The sequence below is a fragment of the Carassius gibelio genome, chromosome A6, assembly GCF_023724105.1.
Source record: "Carassius gibelio isolate Cgi1373 ecotype wild population from Czech Republic chromosome A6, carGib1.2-hapl.c, whole genome shotgun sequence".
In the NCBI taxonomy this organism is placed as follows: domain Eukaryota; kingdom Metazoa; phylum Chordata; class Actinopteri; order Cypriniformes; family Cyprinidae; genus Carassius; species Carassius gibelio.
The window spans coordinates 6,760,404-6,786,025 of NC_068376.1; the positions used below are offsets into that span (position 1 = coordinate 6,760,404).

The 25,622-nt window shown below is 37.1% G+C and overlaps 1 protein-coding gene across 7 annotated transcripts; it reads left to right on the forward strand.

Moving 5' to 3' along the window:
* The first annotated feature begins 131 nt into the window (after positions 1 to 131).
* Positions 132 to 24,466, forward strand: LOC128016168 (alsin). Of its 7 annotated transcripts, none has more exons than XM_052600610.1 (38): positions 162 to 357; positions 696 to 843; positions 989 to 1,059; positions 1,157 to 1,305; positions 2,465 to 3,534; positions 5,574 to 5,750; positions 5,909 to 6,047; positions 6,529 to 6,582; positions 8,408 to 8,576; positions 8,755 to 8,851; positions 8,947 to 9,024; positions 9,386 to 9,580; positions 9,714 to 9,885; positions 10,776 to 10,965; positions 11,489 to 11,554; positions 11,755 to 11,917; positions 12,596 to 12,727; positions 12,910 to 13,038; positions 13,227 to 13,250; positions 15,200 to 15,270; positions 15,354 to 15,420; positions 15,503 to 15,705; positions 15,790 to 15,855; positions 15,924 to 16,022; positions 16,468 to 16,632; positions 16,756 to 16,867; positions 17,199 to 17,276; positions 17,509 to 17,642; positions 17,734 to 17,898; positions 19,004 to 19,121; positions 19,219 to 19,376; positions 19,458 to 19,565; positions 20,550 to 20,726; positions 20,827 to 20,872; positions 21,331 to 21,392; positions 21,485 to 21,634; positions 22,192 to 22,288; positions 22,751 to 24,466. In XM_052600610.1, exons 3-38 carry the CDS (start codon positions 1,043 to 1,045, stop codon positions 22,787 to 22,789), a joined length of 5,136 nt encoding a protein of 1,711 aa, XP_052456570.1. In that variant the 5' UTR covers positions 162 to 357; positions 696 to 843; positions 989 to 1,042; the 3' UTR covers positions 22,790 to 24,466. The 7 variants fall into 7 exon arrangements, with proteins under 7 accessions (XP_052456572.1, XP_052456571.1, XP_052456570.1 ...); XM_052600609.1 differs by lacking the exon at positions 696 to 843 and having other exon boundaries at positions 22,751 to 22,815; positions 22,978 to 24,466; XM_052600612.1 differs by lacking the exons at positions 696 to 843; positions 13,227 to 13,250 and having other exon boundaries at positions 132 to 357; positions 22,751 to 22,815; positions 22,978 to 24,466.
* Positions 24,467 to 25,622: the final 1,156 nt, after the last annotated feature.

The window sequence follows — 25,622 nt, forward strand, 5'->3', positions numbered from 1 at the left end:
TCTGCAATCCAATTTACAGTTTCTATCGACTACTGAGCTAATATATTTAGCTAACATTTCAAGCAACCAACTCATCCCTCCTCTTCTGCCACCGAACCTAGTAGAAAAAGCGAAAGCCTAAATACTCGGAGCTGTTTGTCCCTGCTGCTTCTCCGTCCGCTGAAGCACTCGCAACAGCACCACAACAACAACACACCCGATTGTCATCATCAAAATCATCACGAGCTTCGCTCTGCTGGGTCTCTTCTTCTCACCGGCTTATTTTACTTCTCTGGTCAACTGTTTTAAAAGCTGACAAGCTATATTAAGCCAAGAGTCATTCGCTTCCATCAGAGATCTTCAATCTGACAAATCGGGGTAAGAATGAACGAAGCACCATATTTATTAGCTTGAGTGATGTTAAATCAGCGAATAGAATGAAAAATATAAATATTTATGTCTTCTAGAGACTGTATTATGGCTTTACAGTGGTATTTTTAATTCATGAGTTATTTAACATGATCCCGAGGGGATGTAACATTAATTCCATATTTGCTGTGTTTTCCTTTTGCTTAAATGCATGACTTTTATTTATGACTATATAAACATGCTTGACAGCTTGTGTTTTAAGTAATTTAGAAAATAAACTGTTAATGTTCGTTTTGAGTATTTATTAAACAGTAACTGTTCTTGATCTGCTGTTGTGTGTTTACTAGTTCAACTGATTTCATCACAGCTCTGCGTCACCTTTGACCCTGACCAGTGTGTGTACATGTGTGTTTACACTCTCAGGATTCTGTGCTTGGCTCAAATTCTGGATTCAAAAATATTTCATTTACTTATTTGACAAGAAATATAGCCTAGGTACAGAAATGCTCAGAATTTGCTCAGTCACATTCTGACTAATTTTATGAAACATTAGAAAATTAGTTTAAACATACAAGTCATTGTCGAAAACTTTGTTGTCATCCAACATGTGAAATCATACATCACTTGTGTGTTCTTACAGGGCAATCGTCCACAGTGACAAACACAACTGCTGTGATATGGGCAATGCTTAGAGATGGAGAAGCAGATAAGGTGAGGGTGTTCAGTTTAGAACAATGCAGCGTTTGTACACTTCTTAGTTTTTTGTCTTATGATTTTTCTGAAAGTGTATTCATCACTTCGCTTCTAGTTGTGGTGAGGAGGATGGTTCTGGAGAGAGAGGACTTCTCCACACGTGGATGGGATACTCCTACAGCACCACACCGGAGAGGATTCTTCTCTCGCGGCCGGTTCTCCAGGCTGCCCTGGGAGCTAGACATGGGGTTCTACTAGTTGAGGGTAACACATTTATTATTTACACTGGATACACATGCAAATTTGGCTGCCCGACCCTCTGCAAAATGCAAATATTTTTTTTCTTTATATTTGATGAGCACTTTCTTAACAGGTTAAAGTCAACATCAAAATAGACTATTTATGTGGTCTTATTGTTAGCAAGTTATGGATTGCAAAGAACAAATGTTTTTTTTATGATCTTTTATCAAAATGTAATAGCATGATCTGCCTTTGAAACGCCTTGCCAAGCTGACTTATTCAGCCATGACAAGCCTTTAAGTAATAGTAGTTTAACACGATAGTTTAACCCCATAAATAAATACTCATTGATTAATCATGCAGTGATATTCATTGGTGTCTAGGTTTGTTTTAGACCCTATTGACTTTGTATGGGTTATACAGAAGTCATATACTGTAGGCTTGCATTTAATTTTTTGGCAAACTTTCCTAACAATTTTTTTTTTTTTTTTTAATAAAGGTATCATTAAAATTGGGGGTGTTCTCAAGGGTGAATGTGACCTGCAGCCTCCACGTCCTGATAAAAAAAACTTTTTTCTTTTGTGTTGTTGAATATTTGTTTCACAAGAGCACTGTTGAAAATGCTTCATGTTCCCAGTGATTTTCAAACTTTATGACTCTTAAGACTGCCCCATATCGGCTAAAGGCCCCTTCACACCAAGAACGATGACTACCACAAAATTTTAATAATTGCTCTAATTCTGTGAGATAAGGAACTCATCAACACAACTATAATAATTGTTACATAGAGGAACGATATTGTTGCAGTGACTTTCAGTTTGATTATTTTTTCAGTTGATGAATGATAAAAACTTGGACAGCCAATCAGAATCCACCTGACTTTGAAACATTCAAGCATTTAAGATGGTAGATTACAAAACTGCAGCGTATGCTCGCAATAAACAAATCCATGTCACCAATTGAAACCCAGTGATGGATTTTGTGTGTTTTTAGAATTTAAATAAGTTATATTAAATTAATATAATTAATTGAAATAATTTTAAGTCATCCTGTGGCCCACTTGGAAGTTCTCCTAGCTGGCACCAATTGTGAAGGTTGTGAAAAGACTATTGATTATTGATTCTCATACATTTTTCATTAATATTGCAATCCAGAAATGTAATCATTTATATACTATATTTAGGGGGACAAGTCTACAGCTTTGGCGAGCTGCCATGGAAACAGAACCAAACATCATCAGTAGTGACTGAGCCTGTTTTGGAGGCGGCTCTTAGTGAACAACGTGTTGTTTTTGTGGCTGCTGGCTCCGCCCACAGTGGAGTCGTGACAGAAGATGGAGGCATGCACATGTGGGGAGAAAACACTCACGGGCAGTGTGGCCTATCGGGACTCTCTGTTATCCCTAATCCCACCCCTGTGGGTGTGCTCGACCCTGAGGCCACGCCCCCTCAGACGGTGAAGATCCTGGAGGTGGCTTGTGGGGATCAGCACACCCTGGCTCTTTCAGGAAAGCATGAGGTCTGGGCTTGGGGAAGCGGGTGCCAGCTGGGCTTGAACACTTCAACGTTTCCCGTCTGGAAGCCCCAGAAGGTAGAGCACCTGGCTGGAAGGCACGTGTTGCAGGTGGCCTGTGGAGCCACTCACAGCCTGGCTGTGGTGTGCTGTCTCCCCCCTCCGCAGGAGCCTCGGAAACTCCCTCAAGACAAGTGCGGTCAGTGTCATCAGATGCTGTACACTATGACAGACAAAGAGGACCATGTTATTATCTCTGATGGCCATCACTGTCCGGTAGGTGTTGAGCTGGACAGTGGTGAGACCACATCTGCATTTGAGGGCAGCCCAGATCAGAGTTTAAGGTTTAAGCAAGGCAAGAGCTCACCTACAGAACCTGTTCCATCCATGTCAACTCAGATCCCAAAATCACCCACTTCTATAGCTAACCCTGAATCTACAACACCTACTGAGAGCAAACCTGCCTCTGAACCACAAACTGAGGTTCCTGCATCTAGCCAAGAACCTGTAGAACCAGCCATAGAACACTCAGAGGAGCCTGAAGCTCCGCCCACAAATGGAGAGGTTTGTGTCGAAGCCTCAGAGACCAGCATTTCTGAGCCGGGCAGCTGTAGAGCCACAGGAGGGAAGTCCTCCCCATATCCTGATGAGCAGGCAGTGAAGGCCTACCTAAAAAGACTTTGTGATCATGCCCAGGCAGAGCACACCACCAAGACTCCCAGTACACTTCATCCGGCTCAGGTTAGTCTCAGACACAACTTCCAACCATCATTAAGTTGATATATGAGCACCATTTTGGGGGAATTTATATACAAAAACTTTCTATATATTTAAAATGAGTTTTTTTACTGTGGAAAATAGTGTGATCATTTTGATCAAAATGAATTGTGTATTAAACCCGTACCAGAATTAAAATTTAGCCTGATACCTATAAGCTGGTAAATAGTTTCATGTTGTGGCCGATTATTGACCAATAATACAATTATTAATACTAAATAAATTAATAAATTATTAGTGTATCTATTGTATATAGTATCTATATCTACAATAAAATTCAGAAATTTAGGGAGGGTAAGAAGTCTCTTCTGCTCACCAAGGCTGCAATTATTTGATCACAATTACAGTAAAAATGGTAATATTGTGAAATATTATTACAATATGTGATTTATTCCAAAGCTGAATTCTCAGTAGTCACTATTCAAATTTTCGGTGTCACACGATCCTTCAGAAATCATAATATGGTGATTTGGTTCTGTTCTTAAAGTGACAATAAGTAACTTTTTAGGTATTTTATTATCTAAAATCAATATTTTTTTTCATAAATATGCCCTCAATGGTGTACAAATACCTATGCCAATGTTTAAACTAATCCTTGTAAATGAAGAATTTATTATCTTTATATACATGGGACGGGTAGGTCGACGGAGGCTTCCATGTAGTTCCGCCATCTTGCAAAACTATGATAGCAGAGAGGGACAAAAAGTACTAAGCCAACGCGTTTCCACAACGCGTTTTCGGTCAGAGCCAGAAACGCAGGTGCAGAGCAGTGAGAGGCGCTTGAAACTGCACCGGCAAGTTTAAAAGTCTGGATTGCATTCTTATTATGGACCATACATATGCCGCGCCACAGGAGAAGAAAACATCGTTGCCAAAACAGTCAAAAATAGAACGTAAAAGGAAACGTGACCGTAGATTACAGAAAACAAGAGTTAATGTCAGGGAAGCTTTTTCTAGGTGGAAAGAGCTAATGCTGGATAAAGATTTCAAAAGAGATGCTGAAGTGGCCTGTTTTCTTCTCGATAGGTAAGTCAGTGTTACAATCTATATTATAATATTTTTTTTATATCTAACAATGCACATAATTCAAAAAATATAACGAATAAAGAAGACATAACTACTAATTACAATATTTCATGTTTTCCACAGTCAGTAATTCATACTGTAACATTCGTTTGTTAGTTGTCATGTTGCAGTTTGTTTGAAATAACACACCTGTTCACCCGAAGGAAAACTCGACGAAGTGCTATTAGAAGACATCCCGTCAAAGCTTTTTGGTACATATCGCCTACCGTAGATGCAACGCGCATTTGAAAAAGCGAGGCGCTGGAGAGCAAAATTAGTTTGAATGCAAAATACAATTTCACCACTAGATGGGAGTAATTCCTACTCACTGTCCCTTTAATATCCAAGTTTAAAACAATTTTGCTGCTAAATATTTTTGTGGAAACAATTATAATTTTTTTTTCATTGTCATTTAATTTTTTTAAAGATCCAAACAACAGCTTTTGTAACATTAAAAATGACTTTACTCTCATTTTAATCAATTGAATGCGTTTTTGCATAAACAAAAAAAAATAAAAATAAAAATCTTATTGACCCCAAACTCTGAATGACAGTGTATGCTGCTAAGATGCATAAATTTACTCATAGCATTTACAGGACTAATTTATTTATTTAGTTATTTTTTGGTAAATTTATTTATACTAAATATTTAATCAATTTTCACAAAATAAAAGTATGATGAAAAAACCAAACAAAAAAAACCTTACTGACCCCCACGCTTTTGAACAGAAGTGTATGTATATGTCTATATTTAATTTAATTTAATTTAATTTCACTTGTAACAAATATTATAGTTAAAAATACCTAGATTTTTATTAAGTTAAAATCACTAACCTGCCATCACTATCCAACTAGTTGACTCTTCCAAGCAATCATAAATCAAACTGTTTAATTGCTTCTAATGCACAATTCAAGATCTCATATCTTTCCTATTACAGCTCTCCAGTGACTGTGCTGATTGTTTCACCTCTGACCCCCTGATCCCAGTCGCCCAGTCTGTGACTCCAATGGGCTCCGCGTTTAACAACTTGGTGGTATCCTGTGCCTCTGCAGTGGGGGAACGTGTAGCATCCACATACGAAGCTCTTTCTCTGAGAAAGGTGATTGGTTACTGGGTAAGTGTGTTTTCGAGTTTTTATACTGTATGTTTACAAGTTTGTTCCATCTCCTTAAACATCAACCCTTTATTTGATGTGTTGCCACTTTTATTGGGAAGAAACTGTGAAATTGTAATCTAGCTATGATGCGTTGGACTAAATTGTTTGTGCTCCAGGTTCCAGGAGACCGAGTAGAGGAGCGACTGCGTCAGGAGGAGCCCATGCAGGGGAAGAAAAGCTCCAGCCTGGGGGACATCCGAGAGGAGGAGGCGGAGCTCAGCCGTCGCCTGTCCCTGCCCGGCCTGCTCTCTCAGGGTACACACGCTCTCCTTCTCTTACACCCAGTGTGTCGTCTCCGTAAGTCTGCATGGGCATGTCGATGGGCATCTCTCTCATTCATCAGCTCATTGCATGCTTGGTGTTTCTCCTGCAGAGGCTATGAATAACTAACAACTTCATTCCCTTTTGTAACAAATTTCATAAATATTTAAAGAAAATGGTCTGAGTGTAGAGAGTCTGTTCTGCCATTTAGACACATAAGAACCAGAGGAATGATTGCTATGAATCTATTCTTTTATTAGCTGAATATGGGAAGTTTAATCATAATCCTGTGCAGTGTGTTAAGACTTAGTTCATTCAGTTCAAAGTAAATACCCTGCAAATCGCTGCCTGGCCAATTTTAACTTGCAGTAATATGTTTTTCAGTGGCATAGGTTGTTTTGCCATTGCTCTTCACATTTCTGCCCATGGCACTTGTGGATAGGTTTCCAATATATTACTGTTGCCATGGTTACAGATAATGCAGAGTTTGAGCTGGAGGAGTCGTTGGAGTCCAAGGCAAAAACTCAAGGTATTTTTATGTAGTTGCATTTCTAAAAAATGTTTCATTAGAAGTAGTTTCATGGGTGAAACTCACAGACACGTCTAAACTTCAGCTCAAAATCAATTGAAAAAAATTTGCATAAAAGAAATTAAGCTTATTTTTGTACAATTAATCTTACTGCTTTGTGATTATTTTCTTGACACTAAAGCACATTTTGCTTACTGTAATGTGTCTGCACGTTACTTTTTATCACTTTAGGTTTTTTTATTTTTGCAGTAGTTTTTGTAATTCTCATTGTCAGTGGTCATTATATTAAAAACAGTTATACTGTAAGAAATAATACAAAAAATATTTTAATTGAAATTAGAATAAATGAAAGGAAGCATAGCACTTACTTGAAATTGAATAAAATATCTTGCGATTTACATTACCATTTAAAGTCTGTGGTTAGTAAGAACAGAAATTTTGGCAACACATTATTTTACGGTGTTCTTGTTACATGTTACATGTACTAACCATAGTAATAACAGTAAATGATGCCTAATTACATGCAACTAACTCTAAACCAAACCCTCATCCTAACCCTAACAGTAAGTGTAGTAAAGTAAGTATAGTAATATTACTCAGTACTTAATTGTATAATAACTCTGTAAGAAGGACAACTTAAAATAAGGTGTAAGCAAAATATTTCGCTGTATTTATAAACAAATAATTAGTGAGCATTAGAGACTTTCAAAAAACATAAAATCTTACCAACCTAAATTTTTAATGGTAAAGTAAATGTTACTAAATGTTTATATATATATAACTTAAGACCAATACAAAGAAAGGATTTTTAGAAATCTCGGCCAACTAAAAAGTATACAAATTAAAAGTATGAGCATGTGCAGCACTTAATACTTTTTTTGAGAATCGTATTTTTTCATATGACAGCAATTTAACTTGTGCATAATTGTCAAGAAAATAATGTCCCAATGAAAAATCCTCAAAAAAAAATCCTGCTTCATTTTATTAATTCAAAATACAATTTCTTATTTTTCTGCTTGTGTTTGGGGAGAAATATGAATGTAAGTCATGTGTTGACAAGCAGGTTGTATTTAATACATGATACATGATTACATTACCACCCTTTTAATAACCCTAATTAAAACAAGTTCAAGTCTCTAGAGGTGTCAGAAAATTTCTGCTCTAGTGCTTTGCATGTGTTAAAAGTGATTTACATTTAGTTTGCTGAATTAGAAATTGTAATGCAAGGACTTTTTAAGGTCTCTCTGCTCATGAGACTCCAGGATACCTCAGCCTGGTGTGTTTGTCTGAGTTCATAAATCCGCTGAAGGCTGATGCACATGCTAGAGAAGACAATGGTGGCCAGCTACCTGCAGCACACACACACACACACACAAACACACACACACACACACACACACACACACACACACACCTTTTCTCATCTCCTCAGCCCCACCTATGAAACAGATGGACCCCAGTTGGGCTGGAACAGAACTCAGCGCGGCAGCAGTGTGTCTTTTTTTGTTTGTGTGTGCACCTGGCCATACTGTGTTTGTACATGTTTGTGTGTGTGTGTTTTGCGGGGAGTAGAATTTGAGTTGGCCAAATCTTTGGGTCTGCGTCTGTGCTGTTAAATGATTTATGTGAATTTCCCCTAAGCTGTTTGTTTGTGTTTATATAGCAGAACTGAACTAATGCATAATCACTGAGGAACAAACTGCCCTGAGTTACAGTTTCTCATGATCTATCATTTTGGTTAGCTTGGATGTGGATTGTGTTCTTCCTCCGGTTATTGATGTTCCAAACGTTTTAGAATTTGTTTTCTTTTTGTTGCCGCTCTCAGTGTCTCCACGTCTTTTGCGGAGAACGAGCCGCCACCGTGCACGGGCCATCCCGCTCACTCCAGGAGGCATTCCTGAGGCCGATGCCCACCTGCCGCCTTTGCAGACAGAAGTGTGGAGCTGGGGACATGGCCAGGAAGGGCAACTTGGACATGGAGACCTCCTTCCCAGGTCAGAATCCTCCCATCAGCAGAGCGACAAGAGAGCAGCTCAGTCTTAACTAATAACTCATAAATTACATAAGATTCCAGGGCTTTAAAATATAAAGTGCACTGCTAAAATGTGGACAGACACATTAGATGCATCACAGAGGAACGTGATGTGGTGATTTCTTTCTCTTTCTTTTCAGACCGCAGCCCGTCTGTGTAAAGAGTCTGAATGGTAAAGAGGTGTTGAGAGTGGCTGCAGGTGCTCATCACTCTCTCGCCCTGACCGCCCAATCACAGGTGACACATTTCACCTGCATACCCGTGGCTTGAGCACTGTATTAGTGTAATCCTCCTGTAATTTGTGTGTGTGTGTGTGTGTGTGTGTATGGCAGGTCTTCTCCTGGGGCTGCAACACTTCTGGACAGCTGGGACACATGGAAACCCCCACCACCCTTCCTCACTTAGCCAAGGTGTGCACACATGCACATAAAACAGAAAAAAATATCACAAGAGGGAGAATACAATTCCCTGCCTTTTGAAATCTTTTAAAAAGTTTAGGAAAATTTTAATTTAATTATGATGGCACTAATATCATCTACAAAGAAAAAGCATGATAAACAAAACGATTCATATCAATAGGATATTGTTTGTGATGTTATTGATATACCAGTGACATTTAATGTGCAGTCACAGAATCATGTAAAAGTAAATCGAGTCATTTGTGTTCCAGTGTTTAGTGGGTTAAGGCCCTAGCTATTGCCCAAAGTAGTGTTGACAACACACTGATTCATGACAGGTTTGCTTTGTTTGTCCTCTTTTGTCTTTGCACAGCTGTCAGATGGGATTCGTGTGTGGGATATTGGGGCGGGGCAACAACACACACTCTTATTGGCTGATGGAGATTGTATCCAGCCAATCCTGTACTACAGTGGCCAGCAGGTGAAGGAAGTGATGGAGCAGACTGAGGAAGAGGAGCAGACAGGAGAGTACACACAGCAACCGGTGCTTCTGCCCTTTTGTATGAATGTGAGCAAGACTTTGTCATCATCATTTTATATTGTATAGAATAAATCAATTTGAATTCTACTGTGCTCTGAATCCTGATGCTGTTATTTCCATGACTTGTTCTGACTCTTTTCATTGTGTGTGTTTGTGGTAGTTGGGCTATGTAAGCAGTGTGTGCGCAGGAGGACAGAGATGTGCGGCGCTGACGGATTGTAATGTAATGGGTTTTATTGCCAGTCTGCATGAGCTGGCGGCCGCAGTGAGGAAATATTACTGCAAACTCAGCAATATCAGTAGTCTTCTGCTCCAGCCTCTGCTCAAACTGGGTATGCCAGTGTGTGTGATGATTTGTTGTTTGGTACGATTTAGACTTTAGCATATCTCCATTATAGCCCTGCACGAGCTGCACAAGTACGGTGTAATTCAGTGGCAAGACTAGTGGAAGAGAAACAGCTGAATCAATTAAAGTTCCTTAATGTATGCAACATGTTAGGTTATTGTTAACTGAAACAAACTAAAACCATAAAAAAAATTGTTAATTGAAATAAAATGAATGTTAACTACAATTAAATAAATATTAGAAATAAATATTTTAAAAAAAAATAATAATATTTTTACCTAGTTGCCAAGGTAACATTTCTAATTTTTTTATAGTTTAAATAATAAAATAACTAAAACTAAATAAAGTAAAACCTAATTAATAAAAATCAATAAATACTATATAGTATGTAGTATACTCGTACATGCATGCATACGTGTGTGTGTGTATATACAGGTACATGTACACACACACACACACACACACACACACACACACACACACACACACACTTTATATAGCATAGTCAATACTATATAGAAATATAAAATTGACAAAAAAAAAATATAGTGACTAAAATTAAAGTGAATGCAAGTTATACAAATTTTATATATATATATATATATTTACTCAAAAAATCTAAACAAAATATATAATATAATATAATATAATATAATATAATATAATATAATATAATATAATATAATATAATATAATATAATATAATATAATATAATATAATATAATATAATATAATATAATATAATATAATATAATATAATATAATATAATGATGACTGTCCTGTTTGTCTGATTCATTTTTTAGGATTTTTATTTGTCATATCATCAGTATTTTTTTTTTTTTTATTTAATTCTTTTTTTGGGGGGGGCTTTTAGATTCCCTAAGCTCCGCCCTCGGTCTGTCCTCTGGAGGACTTCTGCAGAATCTGATTAGACGATTGGGTCGGCTGTCTCAGCTCACTGGTCAAACCTCGGCCTCTCTAACCTCTTTCCTGCGGCGTTCACGTGATATCCGAGGTCTTGTTATTCTAGATGATGCACATCTGTTCCTGGACACATATTCTGAGTAAGTATTCAGCACACGCACAATTAAAGAATGACGTGGTTACTTTGGTGATGAGCTCAGCGGATGGATTAAGAGATGTTGGTTGTTGTTCCTTACTCCATGCTGAAAATAAGTGTTTTTAAGTTACAGTGTAGACGTATTCTAAAGTTACCAATGCAAAACTTTCCCACCCAGTCCATCTAGGCCATTTATTGGAACAAAACTGGAAAATGAGTCATTTAAAAATGGTTATGATTACGATGTCACAGTCATAAACAGATTTAATAATCAGCCATGTTTGAATACCAATGCTTATTCAGTGTTCATCAACTTGCCCACTGATAGAAAGAGCCAGATACTAGATGAACACAGTTAATCTTAAAATCAGATTATTGTAACTGTGCTATCAATACATTCATTTCATTAACCAGACATTTCTATTCATGGCTGCAATCTCTATACAGTCATTTAGAATAAGTGTATATATATATATATTACTCATACTCATTTTCCTTCTAATTATTCTTCTAATTGTGTCATAAAGGTACTGTTCTGCAGTTGGTGATCTCTTAGTCATGGGAGGATTTCAAGCCCTTGTCAAACCTTGTCAGTAAGTAGTATATGTCTGTGTTAGACCCTGTTCCAAATGCTTTCCTAGGACTTTGCTGTCCTAGGATGCCACACTTGCTGCAAAACTCTAGAGTAATGGAAATGATTTGCCATTGCTCATGCAGTGTTCATATTTACATAATTACAGACTGAATTATATTAGCATGTATATTGAGACTCCCTGTCTGACTCTGTTCGAAGTGATGTGTTTGGCAAAGGGGCCGAGGTTGTACAGAAGTTGTCTGAATGTTCTGAAGAGGGTTTGCCCTTGGCGGATGTTCTGGCACATCTCTTTTACCTGCCCATAAAACACCTGCATGAATACGGACGACTGCTGCTCAAACTGGCTACCTGCTACGAGGTGGTGGGTATTCAATAGAAACACAGCAACACTTCATGTTTTGTCCATTTTTTATTTTTATTTTTATAGAACACAATGTACCGTTTTAAAATGATTAGTGGTTGACCAATGTATCACCAAGGCCGATTTATTGGCTGATATTTGGAAAAATATCGGCATTAGCCGATAAGTTTTTCTGCTTGGCCGATGTGTTCAATGCGGGACTTTTATTTTGACGGCGCTGAGAGCAACAGAGACTGAGCACGCACAGTGCTCACACTCTCTCTCTTGCTTGTCATCGTCATGAAAGTTTTGTCTAATGAGAATAGAAGTCTGTCTAATAATCAGATTAGAACGGTTAAACAAAGGAATTAATGTACAAAAAGTATTATAACGATTGCATTATATTAGGCCTATTAGTAATATAAAGGCAAGCATTATAATACTTTCTTGTTTGTCGTCAGCATTAAGCAAATTTCCATTTATAGAATTTAAACAAATCTTTATTTGTTTATTCTGAATTGTGCATTTTATCCAACGGGATCACGTGTTCTCTGTGTGTTGGTCGGTCCGTGTTAATTGAATGCTTTAAACTGGTGATTTCAAATTATGCTGCTGTGTGTGTGTTTGTAATTTTGTAATAACAGGATTGGCTGTATTGCCCACTGATTTTCACTCAGTACACTTGTATCTTTGTGACAGAGTTCTGTGGATTATCAGAAACTGCAAGATGCCAGCTCAAAATATGAATCCATGGCTCTTCATCTGAAGAGGAGGAGGAAGGAAGCTGAGTACACGCTCCACTTCTGGAAGAGCTTTCCTGGAAAGATGACCGTGAGTTACCTTGTTGCGGTCAGGCCCTTAAAAGCACTTTACCTGTCAAATGCCAGTCCGTTTAATGCAGTCCAGACTGCCAGGTGCTCTTCCTGCTGAGCTCATGATTTTATTTCGGTGCACTTGTGGAAGAGAGCTAGAATGTGGGTGACTGTTAATCAAGAGTTCTCCTCTTCTTTCAGGACTCTCTTCGTAAACCGTCTCGCCGGCTGATCTGTGAGAGCAGTAATAAGGCTTTGACTCTTCAGAACGCAGGACGTTTTTCCGTCAACTGGTTTATGCTTTTCAACGATGCGCTGGTTCATGCACAGGTTTGCTCTTTTCTATATACTTCTCATTTAATTTCAGTATCACCTTTTCTCTGCCTTTTCTGTTGATCTCATCCTTCTTTCTTTACATAGTGCTTTCATTTCAGTTTTTGTTATTTGCTTACAGGGCCAAACTAACAATCTGTTTCCAATGACTGATGTTTTAGTGATGTTTATCTTTGTTTTGGTAGGGCATGGTCCCCTATAAGAATCTTGTAAGTATGGGCTGTTTGACTGAAGAGTTTCCTCCATAGCATACTGTCCCCTAGTGCCCAAGGATGCACCCTACAGCTGTAGTGTTTTGTTTGTCCAGTGCTGCTGTTAAAGGAATATTCTATGGTTAAATTAATTTCCCCATGGAACAAGTGAGAAGCACAATTCATCCAAGGTGCACAGGAAAATTTAGCTACCCCTTTAACCCAGTGTTGTAAAATTACACTGACATAATAAGGTCAAAATCTAACATGCATTCAACAATACCTTAATATCTTTATAATCTAGACTTATTACCAATCATGGAAAAAATAAATATTTTAGGCATTTTGCTTACTTGAATCTAGATTTACCCAGTCCAGTAAAACACCATGATGTGCTTCAAAGGAAGTTTGCAGGTTGTGTGAGTTCACAGACAGGTAAACAGGCCTATGTTTAAAATCCAGCATCTAATAGCATTGCAAGACTGAAGAATAGGTCCTGTTAGTTGTGTAAATGTGGTCTTCGAGAGAAAAAACACACACAGGAGCAGCTTTATTTTAGTCGTGCTAAAACTGATGTTGTAATACAACAGCGGACCCTACAGGGTTAATCCAGAAAATAATTTAGACACATCTTACAGTAAAAACCAAGACAAAATGTTAATGCTAATCAGTGACATTCAGTATAATTGAAATACTATTATTGGTTTTATGAATATTTATTTGTATTTTATTTTAGATAAATTTTGTGTTTATTTTTTTTTAATTTCCATTTTAACTGTTTTAGTACATCAAGTTAAACTGATTTAAATTGAAAAAAAGTTGTCTTGGCAAGTTTTTAATTTTTTTTCTTACCTTATTAATTCCGGAGTAAATGTTTGCTTCCCTGAAAAGTACTTTACTCATAGTCACATCAGTTACATGATGTTATTATACTTTTGCATCAGTGTGACATTCATGTTTTCATTTGTTTGTTTTACTGTGCAATCTCTGCATATGCTTTAATTTGAAATGCATTAGTGGATAAACTGATGGATGTGTCAAAGTGATTTTCAGTGGCCACAGATGCTGTCAAGAGATTTGAAGTTGTATTTAACTCTGAATATTCCTTTAAAGAATGTCATCAATTAAAATCACATAATATCTGTTATAGCTCGAACTTTAAACTTCTAGTTTTTGGCAGAAATTCCTGTAATGCTTAATTTTAGACTCTACCTTTTCCGAAATGTAGTGTTTCTTAAAACCGAAGTAAGATGACAGTACATCTGGTTGGGTACATTCCAAGGCTTCCTGCTTGCAAACCCTTTGTAAAAGAAATGTTATAGCACATATGCATAAATGTACCTGGCTGTAGTGAGGGGCATGTTGTGCCGGATGGTTTTATGTTGAACAGTAGTGGTTCTGTTTAATGCGGAGTCTCGTCGTAGTGAATGTGCAAGTGAGTATTTGAGATGATAAATCATTGTTTTCCTCCCTGTTGTTTTTCCTTGATATTTTTTACAGTGCGTGTATGTGTCTGTCTTTTCTTTCATCAGCATTATCCCTTTCCCATCCTAATGTGCTCTTAGGAAAAAAAAAACATACCTACAAAAACTGTAAACCAATTGACATTTGGTTCATGCTTGAGATGCGCTTGTGTCTTTTTGACAAATAATGAATGGCAACAAGATTTTCACCATCATTGTTATCAATTAAATTCTGTTTAGTCTAAATGCAGTACTTTTAGGCATCATAGCATACACTACCATTCAGTGTTTGAAATCAGTAAGGTTTTTTATTTTTTTAATTAAGCAAATGAATCAAAATTGGCAGTAAATACATCAATACATCTCCTGTCTGCAGATAACTGATGGTACTGATATATTGTGCATCATTAATCTGGAGTGCACAGAATTGTGTACAATCCTCATGCATTTATTTTCCGTATGCCATTCTTGCATTAGATGCATTTCTTTTTCAACCCCTCTTAGTTTTCCACTCATCACGTCTTCCCATTGGCTACATTGTGGGTGGAGCCTATATCTGAGGAAAACACCGGGATGTGAGTGTGCCAGTCATGTTTATTAGCTTTATATAATTATCAAGTGTTATGAAAAGTTATGAGGTTTGTATGGTTCTCTGCAGATATGGTTTGAAAGTGACTTCACCTGAAGAGAGCTTCACTCTGCTGGCCTCGTCCCCAGCTGAAAAGGTAGACCTGAATTAATTATTTACAAAATGAATATTTACAGAAACCTGTATAGTTGGTTAAACGGTGATGTTCTGATCCTAAGGCGAAGTGGCTGCGTTCTATAAACCAAGCGGTGGAGCAAGCGCTTAGTGGACTGGGGCATGATGGGATGCCTCCTTCTACAGGGGTGACACAGAGAGCAGATCCGCCCATTTCACGAACAGCAACATACACATTCTACAAAGACAGTCGGCTCAAGGAGGCCGTTTATGAGGGCCGATGGGTCTCAGGGAAACCTAATGGGCGGTAGGTCATTAGAGAGGGAATTGTGGGTGTGTAAGTCTTCTTAAAACTAATGGGAGTTGATGATTGGCTATGTCTGTGTTCTAGGGGCGTGGTCAAATGGCCCGATGGACGAATATACACAGGGACATTCAAGAACGGCCTTGAAGATGGGTAAGTGATAACTCTCTTTTTTATTTATTTTTTGATTATTATGCTGACGTCTCTTAATTCATTTGTAGTTTTGGAGATTACGTTGTGCCTAACAAAAACCTGAGCAGCTGTGATCATTACCAAGGGCAGTGGAAGGATGGCAAGATGCACGGCTTTGGAACATTCAGGTTTGTGGTAGTGTTTTTACTTTGGCATATTATTTTTTTTGTATGTAGAGTGGAGAACAAAATTTAAAAACCAAATAACCAACTCAATTTTAAGGTCACTGCTTTGTCCTATTTAAAGTTAACCGGACAGGAGTATTTCATAAATAAATTGAAATCTGAAGCACAGTATAAAAAACTTAAATGAGATATTTGAAAAATAACTCTGATCAGAATTAGAGAACACTACAGATACACTACCTCCAGGCTATTGGTGTTATTCCGGTTCCTGGTACTAATTTCTTTAATTATATGACAAAACTTATTTAACGGGCAGCACACCTCTAGTTTTCACTGAGATTGCAAGAGGAATAAAAAAAATAAAATCTTACTGACCCCAAACATTTTTAACTGTTGTTTGCAGATGTGATTCGATGTCATAAAACTAAAAGTGTGTGTGTGTGTTCAGATATGCCTCTGGTGAAATATATGAGGGTTTTTTCCAAGATAACATGCGTCATGGTCACGGGATGTTGCGTAGTGGGAAGCTGAATTCCACCTCTCCCAGTGTCTTCATTGGACAGTGGCAGAATGACAAAAAATCTGGCTATGGAGTGTTTGATGACATCACCAGGTGTGCAGATTCACAAAATGATTGCGGCACTTCTGTGCCTTGAGTTGAAATGTGTTTTATATATTGTAAGTGCATGTGAAGTACTAAAGTTTTTTTTTTTTTTTTTTTTTTTTTTTATGTCAGAGGAGAGAAGTACATGGGCATGTGGCTGGATGATCAGCGTCAGGGGAACGGAGTTGTTGTTACACAGTTCAGCCTGTACTATGAAGGTGCTTTCAGCAACAATAAAATGATGGTGAGATTGACATGCACATATTTTTAGAAGTGAAGGTACGAGACACCATGCATATTATGACTTTATTCACGATATATCATGACCTCTTGTGCTTTATTGCTTTTATAAAACGGTTACTACAAAATAAAAAATTTATGGATACAAGGTTTTATTCAAATTATATTTTTGAAACAAACTGAAGAAAGGAAAAAGTAGCTGCTTTTTTCTTTACCTTTTGTCTCGACACGTTTTGAGGTGCATTTGATTATACAAAAATGACTAAACCTGACACACACACATACTAAAGTACTAAAGATTTTTAATTTGATCTTGTTAATTGTTTCTCTCAAAGGGAAATGGGTTGTTACTCTCTGAGGATGACACCACATTTGAAGGAGAGTTTTCAGAAGACTGGACTCTAAACGGAAAGGTGAATGTTTTTTTTGTTCTTTTGTTTTTTATAAAGAAGCTACAACTTTTTTCAGCAAGGGCACATTACAATGATCAGTACTGACAATTAATACACTTAAAATGTCTATTTCAAATAATGCTTTTTAAAAATTTCTGGCTACTGAAAAATCTGATTTGCCATCATGGAAATAAATTATATTTTAAAATGTATTAAAATGAAAAAATGCTTTTTTGTTTTTCTCTTTCTGCAGGGTGTGTTGACCATGCCGAATGGAGACTACATTGAAGGCTCTTTTAGTGGAGTCTGGGGAAGCGGACTGAAGATGTCAGGATCCTACTACAAACCCAGCCTCTACGACTCAGACAAGGAGAAGACTCGTGCAGTGTAAGAGTGTGTGTTGATCTCTGTAGCACAGTTCAATTTGAAGCAGCATTATCAATGTTGATGGGGAGCCGATGTGTTTGTGCGATTGCAGTAAGCTGGGCAGGTTAGCAGTTCACTCTGAAGAAAAGTGGAAGGCCGTGTTTTTGGAGTGCTGGAACAGGCTAGGGTGTGATTCTCCCGGACAGGGACAAACCACTACAGCATGGGACAACATCGCCGTAGCACTCACTGCTAACATGAGACAGCAGAGAGACAGGTACACTTAAACACACAAAGCCTGACTGTGCCTCATTGTTTACTATTGCATGAAAAATGGTGTGGTGTTAGCGCAGTGGATAAGACACATGCCTTTGGTGTGAGAGACCTGGGTTCGAATCCATTGTTAGGCCCCAATGTGTCCCTGAGCAAGACACTTAACCCCTAGTTGCTCCAGAGGTGTGCGACCTCTGACATATATAGCAATTGTAAGTCAGCTAAATGAATAAATGTAAAAACTCCCCTGACACTAACATATGATTCCAGCAGAGTCTGACATTAGTTAGCCAACAATTCGGTGCTCTAGTAAGCTGAAAAATATAACATATCATACTAGGGCTGGGTTTGACCAAACTCTGAAATTACAGTATGAGTAGTGTTATACATCTGTAATTGTTCATATCACAGAAAAACCCCAAAATCATTTATATTTTAAATCACAATGAGCAAATGCCTGTTTCAGATAATCTTGTGAACCGATATAGTAGTACTTCATCAAGAAGAAAAAAAAATTATTTGTAAGTTGATAGGTTTAAAAACATATGGAAGGCCAATTGGGCTAAATATTTTTTGTATTATTAATTAATAAAGTCAAAATTATGAATACTGAATTATAATTATGAAATGTCATAATTATGATTAATCAAATTTTTTGTTGGAATTTCTACTTAAAAAAAAGTGTCATAATTCTAAAAATAAAAATGTATGAGATAAAAGGTCTAAATTATGAAATAAAAGGTCCTATTTTCGAGAAAAAAAATCTTAATGCTGTGAAATGCTTTTTACAACTCAACATAAGAGTAATTAACAGAAATAAAATATAAAAAATGTTTTTTATTCAGTAAAAAAATTTTTTGTTACAATTTATACTTGTATTTTATCTCATAATCATAGTTTTTTAAATCTTATAATTATGACTTTTACTGCAATAATAATGATTTACCGGAACATGATTTATTTTTTTACACAAAACCTAATTATTTATAACAAATTAATGTAACTGTAAATAAAATATGTTTATATTCTTGGAGGAAAACCTATGGAACATGAGTATCAGGTGTGTATTGTTAAATGTATGAAGTATAAACTGAATGTGTGTGTTTCAGTCCAGAGTTACTGAGTCGCTCTCAACACAAAACGCTGGAGAGTCTCGAGTTCATTCCTCAGCATGTGGGTCCTGTGACGTTAGAGGTGCATCACAAAATCCGCCGCTACCTTGTCAAGGTATGCATTGCGTGATGTCATAATTTGCCCCTTCTGGTAGTTCAGTTATCTGATGATTTTCCACTAGAAGTCCTTGACCCCTGATGTTTGACCGCAGGCATGTGATACCCCACTGCATCCTCTGGGTCGGCTGGTGGAGACATTGGTTTCGGTGTACCGTATGACGTACGTTGGTGTTGGGGCCAACCGCAGATTACTGCCCCAGGCTGTCAATGAGATCAAGTCCTATCTCAGCCGCATCTTCCAGCTTGTCAGGTAAATGTGTCAGTCAGACTGATGACGAATTTTGTTTTAAAAGAAGTTTCCATGAAAATTGATTTATGTGGTTGTGTTTAGATTCCTCTTTCCTGATCTGCCAGAGGAAGGAGGTTCACTAGCTGACCCTCCTAAAGAGAAGGGCAGTTCAGACCCTGCTGGGAAGCAGCTGGAGTCTCCTAAACCTGGGTACGTAAGATGAGTAAACGAGTAAAATAATACATAGCACACCGGAGGTGGTTGGTTTGACCAAACTCTGATATTACAGAACGAGTACCACTTTTTAAAAGTCGCACTTTTTTTCATAGTTTGGCTGGTCCTGCGACTTATAATCAGGTGCGACTTATCAAAATTAATTTGACATGAACCGAGAGAAATGAACTAAGAAACATGAACCAAGAGAAAACATTACCGTCTACAGCCGGCAGAGGGCGATCTATGCTCAGTGCTCCTGTAGTCTACCACTGAAAACATAGAGCGCCCTCTCACGGTTGTAGACGGTAATGTTTTCTCTTGGTTCTAAATAAATGCGACTTATAGTCCAGTGCGACTTATATATGTTTTTTTCCTCATCATGACGTATTTTTGGACTGATGCGACTTACACTCAGGTGCGACTTATAGTCCGAAAAATATGGTAATTTTATTTTCTACAACTGTAATTGTTTATATCGCATTTAGAGTTTTTATTGTTGTTGTTACTTGAAATTAAATACAAATATGTTTATATATTCAGTCACCATTAGGTAATGCCTATTTTTTTGAGAATTTATCAAATTAAAAGTACTTTACTGATTTGATTATTTTTGCTTTTTAATTGAAACTTGATGGGTGCAAACCTTTAGAAGCCTAATTCTGGCACATTCGACAAAAAAATCTCAGAAACCATAATCACGACATTATGGGATAAAAGGTTTAAATTGACAAAATTATGAATTTAAGTAATGATGAGAAGTTGAAATAATGAAATACTAAATCCTAATTATGAAATACAAAAAGAAAATGATGAGATAAAACGTCAAAATTGTGACCAACTTTTTGTTGTTATAAATTTTTCTTATAAATTCAGACTGATTTTCCTGTGCTTTTTCCAGCCGTCCTCAGCACATAATTTTTACCAGTTACCTGATGCTTTGTCTTCGTGTGTGTGTGTGTGTGTGTGTGTGCATGGCAGGTGTGTGGTTAGCAGCTCTGCTCTCCTCCTGCCGGTGCTGTTGCCTCGTCTCTATCCTCCTCTCTTCACTCTCTATGCTCTAGAGAAAGAGAAGGAGGATGATGTGTACTGGGAGTGTGTGCTCCGACTCAACAAACAACCAGACCTGGCGCTGCTCGCCTTCCTCGGGGTGCAACAGTGAGTCAAACACACAGCTACACAGAGAAATACATACAGTAGATTTTATTATCCTCTAGGGATCCATGCATCCTACTGCAACTAATACCTGTTTTCATAGGAAATTCTGGCCTGTGACTGTCACAGTACATGGAGAAAAACAAGAGGTAGTTATATGTGACTCTAGGGAGACTCTAAAGGGCCGTTCACACAGAATGCATCTAAAAACATGAGACGCCGCGCTCAGGAATGTCTTTAAAGAACACAGTATGCCTCATCCGCCATGTCAACTTGCTTCTGTTATTAAAAGCTCACAATGTTTGCCCGTCTCCAGGGTTCTGATTGGTCCACAGCTTCGGAACTGACATTGATGAGCGGTGCTGAATGTTGAAATTCTTTTAACTTAACACGGTGTCTTAAAAATGTAGCACTCGTATACATTTAGATAGATAAACAATGAGAAGTAGTGCATTGTAATTGAAAAATGCATTCTGTGTGAACAGCCCTTAAGTTTCTTTTAAAAAGTCCAAGTTTATTAAAGCTCTCATTATATTACATTATGTTACCGGAAATAAGACTTTGAAAAATGAAGCAATACTCATGGAGGTATTTTGGGGATGTGTAGGTTCTCTCAAGCACTAAGGACGCCTGTTTTGCCTCAGCAGTTGAGACTTTACAGCAAATAAGGTTAGAGATTTATAAAAAATTTTAGCTAATAAAGTTTGTCATTTTTCTCTGGTAAATAGTTTTTAAGGTTGTTTCTCTTTTTATTTTGGCAGCACAACTTTTACCCCCTCAGACAAGCTTCAGGTCATCCAACTGACCTTCGAGGAGATTACCCAGGAAGTACTCGCACTTCTGAAACAGGATTTCTTGTGGTCTATGGATGACCTTTTTCCTGTCTTCCTCTTCGTTGTTTTGCGTGCACGGTAGGGATGAGATCACAAGGTTTCTAAGGTCATGGTTTTTGGAGCATGATTGTACACTACCTTTCAAAAGTTTGGTATTTATATATCTCAAAAATGTTGTAAATCACTATATCAAAAAATATTGTTAAAACTGTACTGATATTCCACATTATTACAATTTAAAATGACCATTTTTCATTTGAATATATAGTAAAAAGTAACATATTTGTGTGATGCAAAGCTGAATTGTCAGCATCATTACTCCAGTCTTCAGTGTCACATGATCCTTCAGAAATCATTCTAATATACTAATTTGGTGCTGAAGAAACATTTCTTAATATTATAATGTTAAAAACAGTTGTGCTACTATGTGGAAACATGAAGATGTTTCTTGGCTCACTAATTATGATCAGATCTCCCAAGTCAGATATACATACTAGGCTTAAATGTAGTCTTAGATAGAGAGGACGTGTTCCTTTAGACATCCAGTTTCTTTTTTTCTGCATACGCTTCAGCACAGAAAATAACACTTTGTTAAAAAGGCATGTTTTAGTTGACATAGCTGTTGTTCTCTCCAGGATAAGGAATCTGGGGTCAGAGGTCAGCCTCATCGAAGACCTAATGGATCCATGTGTACAACACGGAGAGCATGGCATCATGTTCACCACACTCAAGGTATAGTCAACAGTTCAAGGGTTTTTCATAAGGGTTTTTTCTTTTAAACCTTGCTGCAGATGTGAAACAATGCAGTGTTAAAATGCAGACAAATTAGCAAAATTTAATATATAAAAATTTGTCAGACATTGGTAAATTTGATCACAGTTTAGAATATAAAAGATAGTAATAGACAGCCAAACATAAACTGCCTCAGTGCTAATCTTATTAAATATTAATTGCTTTAAATATCAGTATTAAGTATTTATTTGTTTTGTATAGTCACAGGAACTTTTATGTGATGTGTTTACCACTAAGAGAAACGGTTACAAATGTCTAACGCATTAATTGGAATGATAAAGAATTACGTGATAACATTTTGACAGATGGTACACACATTGTGTTGTCATCTACTCAGCCATTCATCTCATGAATATGCAAATAAGCACAGTGTGACAGTAACTCTTCCTCTTCCTCACTCAGGCAAGCTACTATCAAATCCAGCATGAGAAGATCACGTAGTGAACGCATCTCTCCAAACCCATCTGGTAAGGCAGTGGAATGACTGAGAAACAGACCAGCCAATCAGAGTATTCGCTCGCCATGATGTGTGAGGAGCCAATCACTTGATCACACGGCCAAGAAGAGCTGTCTTTGGTTTTGCATTTATTAACATGTGTTCTTTTTATTTTTGTGTCTTCCTCACTCAGAGAAAGCCATTATCGAGACGTTTTAACTGCTGGCATTCCATCATGTTCCAGATATATTCTCCAGCTCAGTGTTCTTTTATTAAAGAGCCCGTGCTTTGTTGGCTCAGATTGAATGACGTTCAAGAACAGCATGTCACGATCACCTCTCCCTCCAAGCACACACTGACATATGAAGTTCATTAATGTACTGTAAGCCATCCGAAATAATGGTCATCTACCTCTGTCTTTGAAGTAAACTACCACGTTCATTTTCCTGGTCTTATTACATCATTCAGTGCAAACAGCAAACTGCCTTGGACCCAAATCACGAATCTGTTCACATAAATCAAAAAGATTAGCGTTTTAGTAATGAATGTTCCAAGCGAAAAAAAACAACAAAAAAAATAAACTTTTATTGCTTCTTTATGTATAAATCTTTGTTTACAACCTTCTTTGTTCAACCAAATTGAACTTAGTATGGAAACGGTTGATACTAAACTGAGATAGCGAGTGCTTGTGGGTCAACACACACACACACACACATATATATTTATTTTGTTCTTTCTCTATGCACTAGGCACCGCAGTTTTGTTTTGATGCACTTCTTTCGGGGAAGTTAAGTATTTTTACAGTCAGTTTTATGAAAATATTCAAGCTTTTCAGAAAATATGTGAAATGGTTTGATTTCCTCTGCATATCCGAGTATCCATCGGCAACATATGAGTTTTGTAGTGGATGTCACTGGCACACATTTGAACAAGAGGTTGAAGATCTTGCTCTCTGATGAGCCACAACACTTTGCATGCCGAACTATTTTGGTCATGAGATGTATTTTCTGCATTGTTAAATTAAGCTGTTATATCAGAAAGGTCACTTGACACATGCAAGCACTGTAGTACTCAATGCTAAAATCAGTGCAGTATTCTGAAAAGTGCCTCTGACAGTGTTATGGACTTGTGTCATTACATCTCTATATCTAGCAATAGATTCGAGTTGAGCCTCATGTTTTAAAGCTCGACAGTTTAATCTGTTATTTTCTTTTATTGACATTGTTTTATTTATTTGATGGCTAGATCTGGCTACAGAACAGATCATCTGAGCGTTGTAGGGTATTTCACGTACAGAGCACCAGAAGGACGATGTGTTTGAATAAATGGTCACAAAACCCATTTCCAAGTATCAGGGATGCTTGCGTGTGATTGTGTGTTACTAAACGTAATTGTGAAAACTGTAATGATGAAGGAATGTTGATGTTTACATCCATTGACACTTGAGATGTTGTATGAATATCATGGTTCATGTTGTGCTTTGGGTACAAGAAGGTACGGTTTGTTCTTCCACATCAGTTTTTCTATACTGAGCCAAGGTGTGCATATTAACCTGTGTTTGAATGTCTGTGTGTGCAAGTATGTATGAGGTTTATGTGTGATTTTTGAAGAATATTCTTTGTGCCAGTCGTTTACTGACTCATAATTCAAATGGATGACAATAAAATGGTTGGGAATTGAAATTGGCATCTTGACTCTTTTACTTGGCCTTTATGACAGCAAGCAAAGCTGCCTTTTTTCTAATTACAAACTAGAACAGATTTTGATGGATGTTTTGATGTCAACAACAAATGAAGAAGAAATGGAAAGTGTTTCTTCTTTCTTATAAAAGTTCAGAAGCCTATTTAGTAGCTATCCTATGATTAAATGGTTTGTTGCATTTTAGTATTTGTGTATAATATTTGCAGGCTTGTCAGAATGGACAAATCTGTGATGCATCTTTTGAGCGACTGCTGTGGCATTAAATGGTTAGTATCAACATCTGTTTGTACTTTTTATGTTAAACTAATTTTGGATAGTAAATAGAGCGATGTACGGTGTCCACAAGAGCTCAACACGGTGCAAATAAATGAAGCACCTACAAATTAATTACCGGTAAACAACTTCATTAATTTGACAAAACACACTGCAAATGCTCACAACACTGAAAAATGCACTTGTGTTATGTTGTGAGCATTTGCAGTGCGTTTTTTATTTTCCTGTGTTCTGGGTATTTTCAGTGCGTTTCTTTATTTGGTTGTGTTGAGAGCATTTGCTGCGCGTGTGTTGTCAAATAGATGAAGATGTTTTCTTGATTTGCTGGTGCTTTTTCTATTTGCATGTGTTTTCTGAAGTTGCAGCGCATTGAGCCCTCTCGGCCACCGTAGTGAGATGAGATTATGTAACAAATTATGAAAATTGGAAAACATTTTTTTCCAAATCAGCTAATGTCTGTATACATATTTTTTTTTGCATTATTTTTCAATATATTTTACACAGAGAGTTTATGCGGCATCATAATAAAAATGCTCTGGATCATGCTGTGTTAAACAGACTTTTGTTTTATTGGAACTTATATAAAGTATTTATAACTGTATAAATTCCTCACATCTGCAGAACACACAACAACATTGAACCCGAATTACTTTCATTATAAGGTCAAGACAAAGAACAAGAAAGTAATATTTTTTTTTTAACACAGGAAAGTAAATTAAGACAGAATTATTATTATTATTATTGGTTAGCTACTTACAAAAATAGGAATAAATTAACACTGGTCAAATCAGCAAAGATAGAATTTTCCAATAAAAATCAAAATTTCTAAAACAAGCATTTAGGCAATTGAAATTTTTGCCGAAA